The following is a 14,948-nucleotide window of genomic DNA, read 5'->3' as shown; positions in this document are numbered from 1 at the left end:
TATCCCTCTCAATCAGAACCCGGAGATAAATATGGAATTTATGATTTCGCATAAAATTTCGATATAAATGTTCGATTTTCTAAAAATTATCACAAACCTTATATAAAGAGAAGGAAGTAACCAATATAGTCCAAATCTGACGCGTCGCAATATTTATATCATATTTTTAGGTCCGACAATATTGGCTCAATTGACAACATTGGCCTATTTCTTCGGAAGCTACTCCATAGGGTTGAAAATTGGAATAATCATAACAGATGCCAAAATATATTTAAATAATCAAAAATTGTGGGCATACATCTGTCGGCAAAACCGATTGATACTTTTTATTATACCCTCCACCATAGTATGGAGGATATATTATGTTTGGCATTCCGTTTGTAACAAAATAATATATACATATATATATACATATACGAAATATACATATTAGACCCCACAAAGTATATATATTTTTGATCAGCATACAATTCTATGTCGATTTATCAATGTCTATCCCTCTGTCCGTCTATCCGTCTATCCGTCTGTGGAAATCACTCTAGCTTCCGAACGAAATGAAGTAGATTGATAAAATTTTACACAACTGTGTACTATGTCTGCAGGACTTTTGGTATTGAAAATGTAGGTCCACGTCTTAGTATAGTCCCCATATAACTGTACCTCCCGATATGCCGTATTTTCATGATTTTAGCGACATTATTTACCGGAATTGTTTCAAATTTCGCATTTGAAGTTCGTAATGAGTACTACAGCCTATGACAGAAAATTGTCTGTGCAAGTCCACGTCTTCGTATAGCCCCCATATAACAGTACCCCCCGATATTCGGCATTTTGGTGATTTTAGCGACATTATTTACCGGAATTGTTTCAAATTTGGCATTTGAAGTTCGTAATGGATATTACAGCGTATGACAGAAAATTGTCTGTGCAGATCCACGTTTTATAACCACCATGGTACCCCCCTATATTCGGTATTTTGATGATTTTAGCTACATTATAAACAATTTTTTTAAGTTTCGCATTTGAATATTGTAATAGCTTGTGACAAAAGTTGCCTATACAGGTCTACGCCGTCGTATAGACTCTAGTATACGGCTACTTTAGGTATTTTCAAGATTTTAACAGAATTTTTAACCGATTTTATTTTTTTTGAAAATGGTTAAATTTGTACCAAATGGTGGGGGGTTTTCAAAGTTCGGTCCGGCCAAACTTACAGCTTTTTTACTTATTTTAAGATAAGATAAGACTCATCCTATAAAAGGTCAACACTTTCAATAATAATAACTACCTTAAGGAGGGAGTGGAATGCCTATTGTCTTCAAAGTTTTCACATGCCAATATTTTTACACGGTTCCTTCTTTTTGCTATCATTCCCACAAAAAATCAAAAATTAACTGATATATTCCGAGTAATTTGATATATATATCAAATCTAGCTCCGAACAATCATCGAAAAGATTGACCCACAGCTTCTGGGATGGATCAAAAAGCCTCTCGACTTTCTGGAACCCTTCCTAGCATTTTTTTTTTGGTTTTCTGGCAAAAATGCAAATGATTATCAGACAGGCCCCTGTGACAATTTAATTGGGACCATCATTAACAACAGTAGCAGCCCAAAAATTGTGTAACATATTTAAATTAAGAAATTAAATCAAAACTAATAACAATTTTAATCCATTAATTTTTAAATGTCGAACAACAACAACTGCAGCATCTCCAGAGAGAGGGAGAGAGAGGGGAGAACGAACAAAATATCGCATAATAATTAGGCCATTGTTATTATAGTTCAGGTCAGTTCAGCTCAGTTTAGTGGGACGTCAACTTATTTACGATGCTGTAAATCAAAACAAACAAACGGCCGGATAGCTGGGGTTATCCAATGCAGTTGGCTATGGTAATGTTGTTGTTGCTGGAGCTTGGGTTGGTATTTCTATTTTTGATAATTTCGATTTAATTTATTCTGAAATTCGACCAACGCTATTCATATAAAATGCCATCGGACGCATCGTATCGGCATCAGTTTCAATTTCAACGAAACACAACTAACAAGGAACTTCTTCGATCTCTCCAATCAAACTAAGCAGGAAGAATCCTAAAATGAAGGTAAGACTTGGAGGCCAGGAGTTCGCTTTTGTAGATGGAAACTAATTGGATGTTCTTTTGGGCGATTTCAGGCTTTCGTTTGTGTGTTGGCAGTTTTGGTAGCAACCTGCTCCGCCGGATTTATTGGCGGCGGTGGTGTTGGAGGCGGCGGTTATGGTGGAGGCGGCTATGGCGGTGGCGATCATGGCCATGGCGGCTCTGTACAAACCGTCAAGGTTATCCATGCTGAAGGCGGTGCTGCCGGTGGTGGCGGTCATGGAGGTTATGGTGGTGGCCATCATCATGGTGGTGGTGCAGCCCAAACTGTTAAAGTGATCCAAGTTTCCGGTGGCTCTGCTGGTGGTTACAGTGGTGGTCATGGCCATGGACATGGTCATGGTGGTGCTGTACAAACCGTCAAAGTTATTCATGCTGAAGGTGGTCACAGTGCCGGCGGTCATGGAGGCCATCATCATGGTGGTGCTGGTGCTGCCCAAACTGTTAAAGTAATTCAAGTTAATGGTGGCTCTACCGGTGGTTATAGCGGCGGTCATGGTCATGGCCATGGTGGTGCAGTACAAACCGTTAAGGTTATTCATGCTCAAGGTGGTGCCGCTGCTGGTGGACATGGACATGGTCACGGTCATGGTGGTGCTGTTAAAACCATTAAAGTTATCCATGCCGATGGCGGTCATGGTGGTCACGGTGCTCCTGCTCCTGCTCCCGAAGTCAAGACCATTAAGGTTGTGCACCAACAAGCCGCTCCCGCTCATTCCCATGGCGAAGAAAAGGTCATTAAAGTTGTCCATGAACAAGCTGCTCCCGTCCATTCCCATGCCGAAGAAAAAGTCATCAAAGTTGTCCATGAACAAGCCGCACCCGTCGATCATGGTCATGGTGGTGCCGAAGAAGTTAAAACCATCCAAGTAATCCATGAACAGGGTGGCGCTGCTGCTGGCGGTGATGGTGGTTACTCTTACGGTGGCGGTGCCGAAGAAGTCAAGACAATTCAAGTTGTCCATGAACAAGGTGGCGCCCAAGGCGGCTATTCAGCTGGCGGTGCTGGAGGTTTCGATGATTCTTTGGAAACTTTGAAATCCCTCAAGGTTATCGGTGCCTTGGGAGGTCATGGTGGTGCTGGCGGTTACGGCAGTGCCGGTGCCTCCCATGGCTGGCAATAAGCCAGTAATGAACTGTGATCCATTGCAAAACTTTCGAATAGTCCAATTACCCATTCAACACGCTATCAAAACTCCAAACATTAGTTTAATTTAGTTATTTAAGTTCCATTCATGCATTTTATTGTAAATAAAAACATCAAAATATTTTAATTGAAAAAGGGTTTTTTCTTCTAAGTTGAAATTAAGAGGCAAAAAATTAAAAAGCTGAGAACTTAAAACAAAATATTTTCAGAAAAAAATAAGTTGAATAGTTTTGATTGGCAAATTCGTCCAAAAAGTTTAAAATATTAAATAAAATATGCATATACGGTTATATGTAGACATCATCTGAATGTGACCCACACTAACTAAAAACAAAGTAGATTATGAAAGTAGAGTGTACACCGGGAGGTAACCAAGGATGTTTCATCATTTGACAAATTTTGAATGTATTCATGTTAAGATTACCTGAAATCCATGCATTTTAGGTATATAGTGTCTTTGGCAATATTACTGACAAAAATCTGGAAAATAAGTTTGTATGACAAATTAACCCTCAGTCCAGTCACAAAAAGTATGTTTTAGATCCCTTTCTTCAAACACGGTCAAAATCCATTGGAATGATCACAGATCGAAGTATTCTAAAAAATCATCATTTCAAAATCAAAAAAAAAAAAATCAAAAAACACAAATTAAGGTTAAAGTCGATCTCAGTTAAGGCAAAATAGTTCCAAAAAACATTCCCATTCGAGGAAGATAGCCAAAGACAAACAAGTAAAAATGCTGTAAGTTCGGCCGGGCCGAACTTTTAATACCCTCCACCATTTGGTACAAAATTTGGCAATTTCCAAAAAATAAAATCCGTTAAAAATTCTGTTAATATCTTAAGAATTCCGAATGCTTTTACGACGACGTGGACCTGCATAGGCAAGTTTCGTCATAAGTTATTACAATATTTAAATGCGAAACTTGAAGAAAAATCTGTTTATAATGTAGCTAAAATCATTAAAATACCGTATATGGGGGGTACCGTTATATGGGGGTTATACGAAGACGTGGACCTGCACAGACAATTTTCCATTACGACCTTCACATGCCGTATTTGAAACAATCCCTGTAAATAATGTCGCTAAAATCATCAACATACCAAATATCCGGGGGTACGGTATATGGGGGCTATATGAAGACTTGGACCTATATGGCCCATTTTCTGTTTTATGCTGCAATATCTATTACGAACTTCAAATACCAAATTTGGAACGATTTCGCTAAATAATGTCGCTAAAATCATCAAAATACCAAATATCGGGGGCTACCGTTATATGGGGGCAATACGAAGACGTGGACCTACATAGATTATTTTCTGTCTTAGGCTGTAGTATCCATTACGAACTTCAAATACCAACTTTGAAACGATTCCGGTAAACAATGTCGCTAAAATCATCAAAATACCGAATATCGGGAGGTACCGTTATATGGGGGTTATATGATTTCTTGGACCTACATGGCCCATTTACGAACTTAACCTGCCTACTGGCAAAATATACATGTTTGCAAAATTTTAGCATTCTATCTCTATTTGTTCGAAAGATAGCGTGATTACAACAGACAGACAGACAGACACACAGACAGACAGACGGACATGGCTAAATCGTCTTAGAATTTTACTCTGATCAAGAATATATATACTTTGTTGGATCTGACATGAGTATTTCAAGGAGTTACAAACGGAATGACAAAATTAATATACCCTCCATAGTATGGTGGAGGGTATAAAAATATTTGACATGAAAAGTCACCAAAAATATGAAATAAATCGGTTCAGGTGTAGGTATACCTCCATATATATGTGCATGCTTTCAAATTGAACCATTCTTAAGCCATAAAACGCCGAAATAGCGAATATCGGGAGGTACAGTTTAAACTCGAACTTATATGGAAAATCCTATGTAGGGATACAAACTATGACCAAAACACCCAAAACTGCTAAAATTGTTCGGTATCGATATATGCGGGCTTTACCAAAATTTAGACACATATGACCAATTACGGACTTAAACTACATCTGAGAATTTTTTATCAATCTACTTCACCTACTCAGACAGAGAATATATCTACTTTTTGGGTTCTAAAATGTATAGTTCGAGGTGTTGCAAACGGAATGACAAACTTAATATACCCTCCATAGTATTGAGGTATTGGGTAAAGCCAAATCAAATAGTATCAGTCGGGTTTGCCTACAAATGTATACCCCCAGCCTTGACTTATGATTATTCAAACTCTTGACTCTTTATGAGGGAGGTTCCGAAGCAGTTGCCCAATATTGACCAATTCGTATCTGACCTAAGACAGATATAAATATTATAACGTGGCAGATTTGGACTACATCGACTACTTCCTGTACTTTATATGAGATATGTGCAAATTTTCGGAAAATGTAGAAATATGCGTGAGGTAACAGATTTAGCGAACCGAATGTTCAGTTTACATACTTCATATAATTTAAATAGAAAATCATAAATTTCGATAAATTACATATTCATATCAGATTAATGGTTGAGAAATATTTAGGTATAGCAAGTTGTTTCGCAAGTTATGACAGATATAAGTATTGGAAATTGTGAACCTTTGTGGCTGAGGTACTAGAAGAGTTTGGCAGATGTATATCATCTTCTGAACAGATCTTGTGTTAACAAAAATGATTGAGTGTATGAAATTTGAAGAGAGTTGAATGCTCACTTCGCTTTCTTTGAGCGTTTTGTTTTTCAAAATCTTGAGCCCTATGTGGAGGAGATACCAGAAGGAATGGTCTGTTCTCTACCATCATTAAAACAAATCTTGTGTTGATGGAAGTATTGAGATGTGCCAAGTCTAAAATAATCGGATATTAATTTCGCGTTTTTTGAGCTTTAGAAGGAGTGGACCGATATATTCCACCTTTACACTAGATCATGGGTTCATAAAAATATTGTGATGTGTGTAATGTGAAAACAATCCGTCACATTTAATAAGATTTATAACTATTCAAAATTTTTACCCTTTGTGGTACCTGATGGAGTGGGCCGATATCGTCCATTTTCGCACCTGACCTAGGACTGATGCAAATACTATGATATGTAAATTTGCGTTAAATTGTATTATCCTTTCTCTTTCTGTGCAATATTTTTTTTTTAATTTTCGACCTTTTATGATGGAGGTACCAGAAGGATATTGCCGTTCTCCTAACTCGATCTAAGTTAAATAATAATATTCTGATGTACCACGTTAGAACCTTATCGGATACTGCCTTCGAAAGTTATCATGCGCATCAACCAGACAGACCAACAGACAGATGGACGGATGGATCGACTCCAAATGTCCTGAAACTGATTTGGTCCAAAAAGGCCTATGGTCTAGAACCGTTATTTCCATGAGGCACGTTTTGGCCGTATCAAAAGATATATACCCTATCTAGCTATATGAATAAATAATGCTATATATACTTAACACGTTGGCGAATTAGATAGACTCTAAAAATCTATGTCGATTAAGCGATGTCTGCTCGTCCGTCAGTCTGTCCATCAATCTAGCTTCCCAAGGAAATGAAGTAGGTTGATAAAATATTGGTATTGAAAATGGCCCACATAGATGCACCTTTTGGTATAACCCCATATAATTGAACTGGCAGATTTTATGTATTTTTGGGTGTTTTAATTAAAATTTTCCTGTAAATTATCAGTTTGTGTTCCCAGTATGTCAAAAATATACCTGCAGAGAACTATCCAAGGACCAAGGAACAAGTTTCAAGATCGGTTCAGATTTGGATATAGCTCCAATATATATCTTCAACAGATTTCGAGTTAATTGTGCATTTTGGTATATCCCACCAAATTCAGTCTAGAAGAAAGTACATCGAATTTGGTGAAAATTGGTTCAGATGTGGCTATAGCTCTCATATATATGTTTCATCCGATTTGGTGTTTAAGTCTCTCACATTCGTAATATTCATTTCACAACAATGATATTTGGTACCAGATATCTTATAGAGTTCGGAGATACTTTTGCCAAATGCTGGCGAGATCGGCTAATATTTGGATAAAGCCTCCATATCTATCCTTAATCCGATTTCAAGTTTACTGTGTAAATAATGGCTAATATCAGCCCAAATGGAGTGAATTTCAGGACGTACGTTTCCATTTGGTGGAACTCGGCTTCGATATATATATATATTTATACCCTCCACCATAGTATAGTGGAGTATATTATGTATATTAAGTTTGTCATTCCGTTTGTAACACCTCGAAATATACATTTTAGACCTCACAAAGTATATATATACTTGATCAGCAAAAAATTCTATGTCGATTTCAAACGAAATGAAGAAGATTGATAAAATTTTACTCAAATGTATATTATGTCTGCAGGACTTTTGGTATTAAAAATGGGTCATGTAGGTCCGCGTTTTGGTATAGCCCCCACATAACGGAACCTCCCGATATTCGGTATTTTGATGATTTTAGCGACATTATTCACCGGAATTGTTTGAAATTTGGCATTTGAAGTTTGTAATAGATACTACAACCTAAGATTGAAAAGAGTCTGTGCAGGTCCACGTCTTCGTAAAGCCCCCGGTACCTCTCGATATTCATTATTTTGATGATTTTAGCGACATTATTTAACGGAAATGTTGCAAATTTGGTATTTGAAGTTCGTAATGGATACTACAGCCTAAGACAGAAAACGTATGTCCACGTCTTCGTGTAGTCCCCATATAACGGTACCCCCGATATTCTGTATTTTGATGATTTTAGCAACATTATTTACCGGAGTTATTTCAAATTTTGTATTTGAAGTTGGTAATGGATACTACAGCCTATGGCAGGAGATTGTCTGTGCAGGTCCACATCTTCGTATAGCCCTCATATAAAGGTACCTCTCGATATTCGGTATTTTGATGATTTTAGCGACATTATTCTTCGGAATTGTTTCAAATTCGGTATTTTAATGATTTTAGCTACATTATTCACCGATTTTTTTAAGTTTCGCATTTGAATATTGTAATGGCTTATGACAAATGTTACCTATGCAAGTTCATGACGTCGTATGGACCCTAATCTAACAGCTAAATTCGGTATTTTTAAGATTTTAATTTTTAACGGATTTTATTGTTTTTGAGAATTGTCAAATTCGTTCCAATTGTTGAAGGGTATTCAAAGTTCGGCCTGGCCGAACTTACAACATTTTTTATTTTTTTTTTCTTCAAATTTATAAAAAACAATAATTGTGTTTATATTGAAGAAGAATAATGAATTATCAAGTCATCCGATTTCAATAAATGATCTGTTAATAGGCCCATCACAATCATATTCAGCTATACGTAGGTGTTGAAAGCTAGGAATAAAATTATGTAGGTGTGTTTGTGTATTTTACGCTGATACTCTTAACGAGCGCTCATAAACATTGTTGTGTTTATTTCATCGCTTTCTTATATATTTCGCTCATTTATTATTCAAAAGTATTCACTCAAAACTAAGTCGGTATTTATGTGCCAAAAAAAAATTTGCATTGTTATGTTCAAAAGTAAATAATTTGTTTGGAATTTCGAAAAAATAGCTTTAAATATTGTGTATAAAAGCATATAATTAAATTCCGAAAAACCCATAAATCTAATTAAGTCAATAATATATCATTCGGTTATTTGAATTTTATTTTAGTGATTTTTTTGCAAAAATACAAACACAAAACCGGTAGAACTGTGTTAAATTCGGCACGACAGATCTTTTAGCGCCATGATAAATCCGTACAAAGTGGTTGGCTTTAAAATACCTAAAATTCGGGTATTACCGTTGCATGAGATAGCCTTTTACTCATTACGAATCACAATGTGCAAGTTTGCAGGCCTTTGCATACCCTCCACCATGGGAACGAAATTAGCAATTTTCAAAAAATAAAATCCGTTAAAAAGTAAGTTGAAATCTTAAAAATACCGAATGTAACAGTTATATTAGGCTATAGGGCCTGCATAGGCAATATTTGTCATAAGCTATTATAATATTCAAATGCGAATCTTGAAAAAAATCGGTGAATAATAGGGCGGTACCATTATACAGGGTGAGATAAAAAAAAACTGCAACAAAGTCCAACAACATAATTTTTAATTTTTTTTTTTTTTAATTTTATTGAAAGAAAGCAAAAAATGTCGGAAATAGCATCAAATTTAAGAAAAAGTTTAGATTTGTTCGAATTGGTCATCTTTGGCACGAATTATGGCCTTCAAATTTAAGAAAAAGTTTAGATTTGTTCGAATTGGTCATCTTTGGCACGAATTATGGCCTTCAAACGGCCAATGAAACCGTCACACGCTGCCCGAATGTTGCTCTGCGGTATTTTGGCCCATTCCCGACGAAGCGCTTCCTTCAGGTGATCGACACTTTGGTATTTTTTAGTGTGAACCTTGCTTTCCAAAATACTCCAGATACAATAGTCTAACGGATTGGTATCCGGCGATTTTAGTGGCCATTGTGCGCTGGAAATGAAGCGACGAACCTCATTTTGTAATCATTCTTGGGTGGCGCGTGCTGAGTGCGATGGTGCTGGGTCCTGTCTGCGGCCAAAATGTTTGCGTGCCCAAGTCGCGATAATATTCGGCATTTACTCTAATGCCACGGTCGATTAATACGAGCGGAGAACGACCATCGGCTGTTATGGCGGCCCACACCATCACCATGGCCGGCGCATGAGTTCTGGTGGCCAATCGAAGGTGCACATTTTCAGCTGACCTATTTGGCAAGTAAACACGATCATTTTGTTTGTTTACAAACTGCTGGACAATGAATGTTTTCTCATCGGAGAAAACCAAATTCGGCCAAGCGAAGCTACTCTTTAGCTCTTTTAGTCTATTTTCTTTCTGGTGCGGTGTAAGTACTTGCACTTTTTGGAATTTCAATGACTTAACCCCGAGCTCATTTTTAATATTTGCCGAATGGAATACTGCGATATGTGCAGCTCACAAGCCATTTTTCAGCCACTGCGACGCGGGTTTCGATCAAGTCGCTTCTTTACATTTCGAACCATTTCTGCAGATGTTGCTGTTTTTTTTTCCGTTCACTTCCTTGAGGTCGGGCTGCGCTACTAGTATCACGGTAACGAGCGATAGTACGAGACACAAAAGATTTATTCACATTTAAATGCTGCAGTGCTCTAACGATAGCCATTTGTGGTTTTCCAGCCAAATATAAAGAAATCACACAATCACGCTTGAATTCTGGTAAATTCTTACCAAAATGCTTTTGTACGCTTGTAAAAAATATAATGAACTGTCACTGGAGTAATTTTAACAGCTGTCGGATGAGTGGTTTAGAAATGACAGCAGTCTGAAGTTGGTTGCAGTTTTTTCATCTCACCCTGTATGTATATATTATTTGATCCAAATGTTGTACTGCATCAGGCTTTAGTAAGTAATAACCACTTAATGGCCGAATCAATCAAAGATTCCACTTTATGGAGTGCTTGAATCACGTCATTTGGCAAAGCTTTAACAAATTGCAGACTGCAGTGAGGGGTCCCTATCGACTTAATTGTCAACAAATGTGTGTGTATGTACGTGTTTTTGTAACAAATCACCCAATATATTCAACACAATTTTTTCGGATAAAATCGTCTTCAACTGCACAGCAATTAAAAACGATCAAAGCTCAATATTATTTCTATCAAAATCCACCATTTAGATGTCAAGGTCATTGGCTTATCTGCTGCCATAAATTATCTTGCTCCACATTCGTTTTTTCTCCAATTTTATTCATCGAAATGATCCAATTTAAATGCATATTTGTCAACATCGCGCCATAACCATATTAGCCACACTTCGTTCAAAGCCAACAGTAGTAGCATCCACAGAAGCATCGACAGCGACGTTAACTCTGTGGATTTGGTATTCGGCTTAATTGGAAATACCATAATTTATAAGAAAATAATTGAAAAAAGGTATCTGATATTTGATATCTGGTACCAAATATCATTGTTATCGAATGCATATTACGGACGAAACATGTATGGGAGCTATAGCTATATCCGAACCAATTTTCACCAAATTTGATGTACTTGCCTCTAGACTGAATTCGGTTGGATGTGCCAAAATTCATGTCATTAGGACTTTTATTGGCCGTTTAGTGCACAATTAACCCGAAATCTCCATAGAAAAAAGTTCACTGGTGATCTTTTTTTCTATAGAAAAAAATTTCATTGATGAACTCTTTTTATATAGAAAAAAAATTTAATTGGTGAACTCTTTTCCAAAAAAAAAAAATTCATTGGTAACTCTTTTTCTATAGAAAAAAATTTCATTGGTGAACTCTTTTTCTATAGAAAGAAATTTCATTGGTGAACTCTTTTTCTATAGAAAAAATTTCATTGGTGAACTCTTTTTCTATAGAAAAAATTTCATTGGTGAACTCTTTTTCTATAGAAAAAATTTCATTGGTGAACTCTTTTTCTATAGAAAAAATTTCATTGGTGAACTCTTTTTCTATAGAAAAAAATTTCTTTGGTGAACTCTTTTTCTATAGAAAAAAATTTCATTGGTGAACTCTTTTTCTATAGAAAAAAAGTTCATTGGTGAACTCTTTTTCTATAGAAAAAAAGTTCATTGGTGAACTCTTTTTCTATAGAAAAAAAGTTCAATGGTGAACTCTTTTTCTATAGAAAAAAAGTTCATTGGTGAACTCTTTTTCTATAGAAAAAAAGTTCATTGGTGAACTCTTTTTCTATAGAAAAAAAGTTCATTGGTGAACTCTTTTTCTATAGAAAAAAAGTTCATTGGTGAACTCTTTTTCTATAGAAAAAAGTTCATTGGTGAACTCTTTTTCTATAGAAAAAAAGTTCATTGGTGAACTCTTTTTCTATAGAAAAAAAGTTCATTGGTGAACTCTTTTTCTATAGAAAAAAAGTTCATTGGTGAACTCTTTTTCTATAGAAAAAAAGTTCATTGGTGAACTCTTTTTCTATAGAAAAAAAGTTCATTGGTGAACTCTTTTTCTATAGAAAAAAAGTTCATTGGTGAACTCTTTTTCTATAGAAAAAAAGTTCATTGGTGAACTCTTTTTCTATAGAAAAAAAGTTCATTGGTGAACTCTTTTTCTATAGAAAAAAAGTTCATTGGTGAACTCTTTTTCTATAGAAAAAAAGTTCATTGGTGAACTCTTTTTCTATAGAAAAAAAGTTCATTGGTGAACTCTTTTTCTATAGAAAAAAAGTTCATTGGTGAACTCTTTTTCTATAGAAAAAAAGTTCATTGGTGAACTCTTTTTCTATAGAAAAAAAGTTCATTGGTGAACTCTTTTTCTATAGAAAAAAAGTTCATTGGTGAACTCTTTTTCTATAGAAAAAAGTTCATTGGTGAACACTTTTTCTATAGAAAAAAAGTTCATTGGTGAACTCTTTTTCTATAGAAAAAAGTTCATTGGTGAACTCTTTTTCTATAGAAAAAAGTTCATTGGTGAACTCTTTTTCTATAAAAAAAAAGTTCATTGGTGAACTCTTTTTCTATAGAAAAAAAGTTCATTGGTGAACTCTTTTTCTATAGAAAAAAGTTCATTGGTGAACTCTTTTTCTATAGGAAAAAATTTCATTGGTGAACTCTTTTTCTATAGGAAAAAATTTCATTGGTGAACTCTTTTTCTATAGGAAAAAATTTCATTGGTGAACTCTTTTTCTATAGGAAAAAATTTCATTGGTGAACTCTTTTTCTATAGGAAAAAATTTCATTGGTGAACTCTTTTTCTATAGAAAAAAATTTCATTGGTGAACTCTTTTTCTATAGAAAAAAATTTCATTGGTGAACTCTTTTTCAATAGAAAAAAATTTCATTGGTGAACTCTTTTTCTATAGGAAAAAATTTCATTGGTGAACTCTTTTTCTATAGAAAAAAATTTCATTGGTGAACTCTTTTTCTATAGAAAGAGTTCACTGATGAACTCTTTTTCTATAGAAAGAGTTCCCTGATGAACTTTTTTCTATAGAAAAAAAGGTTCACTGATGAACTTTTTTCTATAGAAAAAGAGTTCACTGATGAACTTTTTTATATAGAAAAAGAGTTCACTGATGAACTTTTTTCTATAGAAAAAGAGTTCACTGATGAACTTTTTTCTATAGAAAAAGAGTTCACTGATGAACTTTTTTCTATAGAAAAAGAGTTCACTGATGAACTTTTTTCTATAGAAAAAGAGTTCACTGATGAACTTTTTTCTATAGAAAAAGAGTTCACTGATGAACTTTTTTCTATAGAAAAAGAGTTCACTGATGAACTTTTTTCTATAGAAAAAGAGTTCACTGATGAACTTTTTTCTATAGAAAAAGAGTTCACTGATGAACTTTTTTCTATAGAAAAAGAGTTCACTGATGAACTTTTTTCTATAGAAAAAGAGTTCACTGATGATCTTTAGGGCTCCACTTACAATAAATTTTAATAAAATTATAAAAAACCCATTTACATATAGACCGAGTTTTCGTTACATCATTTACATAGCTATACACAGATGTGTGGATGTAAACCTTTTTTGGGCATTGGGCAAAAACAATCAAAACAAAATAACTAAACAACAACAAAAACAATAATCAATTTTGTCTTCCTCTTGATTTCGTAATTGTTGCGGTGGCCATCATTTCATTCCTCCCAATGACTCTATCTTCTTCAAGTCGAGTCATCAGTGGGCCAAACGGTGAGTTGTACTCTTACACTCAATAAATTATATTGGTTTGACAAAATATACGCGAAACCAAATATTAAAGGCCTGCCTTATGGCTAAAATGCTTACTAAATTGTTTAACTCTAAAGTTAACGGCGATTAGCCTTATGGCTCGAGGAAACATTAATCACTGTTTGTAAATGATTTTTTTTCTGTTAATGCATCCAATAACACCTTTAAATACGTATCAGAAATAAATGATATTAAATCTTAAAAAAGAAACTATATAAAAGAGTATTGGGTGAAATATTTAAAAATTGAGTGAAATATTAATAATATATTCGACTAGCAAGTGCCTGCTACTTCGTCAGCGAAAAGTCCACCATAAGGTTTTGTATTCGCACCAAAAGTTCGTGTTAGGACTTTTTAATACGCAAAATGCACATTTTGTTTAGTTTCACAGAAATGTTTTATTATTTATTTTATTATTTATTAAAACTTCATACTTCGTTCTAAATTTTCAGACTTCCAAGGTTTCATACATTATTGAGGTTCTTCCTTTCTCGGAAAAATGGAAAGAAAATATTTACCCTTTACACAAAAAAGTTATCAAAAACCTTCTTTTAAAGGTTTACCAAGGAGGTTTTAGTATTTATTTTGCATATCGTTCGATACCTCAATCCTAGACAAAAAGGTATCGTAATTTGAAGATTTCACTGTTTCAGCTCTCACCCCTCACCTAGTAACAAATTTTATTCCATTTAGTACATTTCGAACATCTAAAATATGAATTTCCCAAACCACCTCCAAATCTCAACCTAAGATACCAACAGTTATATTAATATAATATTTAAGAACTTAATCACTATCGCTTCACCCAATACAAAATTTAGTACCAGTAAGGAAAAGTCAAAAGACGGGCAGGACTGACTATATGATACCCTACACCACTATGCATATTTAGTAGAGCTGCCGAAACAAAAGAATTTATTTGAAGTAGATCATTCCACCCATCAACATTTGGCTTCAGAGGAAATATAATTTGG

The 14,948-nt window shown here is 34.9% G+C and overlaps 1 protein-coding gene across 1 annotated transcript; it reads left to right on the top strand.

Annotated features, from left to right (window-relative positions):
* The first annotated feature begins 2,019 nt into the window (after positions 1-2,019).
* LOC101898469 (uncharacterized) lies at positions 2,020-3,403 on the top strand. The gene is made up of 2 exons (XM_020034966.2): positions 2,020-2,102; positions 2,174-3,403. The coding sequence occupies exons 1-2, from the start codon at positions 2,097-2,099 to the stop codon at positions 3,260-3,262; spliced, it is 1,095 nt and encodes a 364-aa protein (XP_019890525.1). The 5' UTR covers positions 2,020-2,096; the 3' UTR covers positions 3,263-3,403.
* The last annotated feature ends 11,545 nt before the right edge of the window (positions 3,404-14,948 follow it).

Source organism: Musca domestica, unplaced genomic scaffold (assembly GCF_030504385.1).
Source record: "Musca domestica strain aabys unplaced genomic scaffold, Musca_domestica.polishedcontigs.V.1.1 22, whole genome shotgun sequence".
Taxonomy (NCBI): domain Eukaryota; kingdom Metazoa; phylum Arthropoda; class Insecta; order Diptera; family Muscidae; genus Musca; species Musca domestica.
The sequence above is the reverse complement of the archived record's forward strand: the minus strand, read 5'-3'. Positions and strand labels throughout refer to the sequence as shown.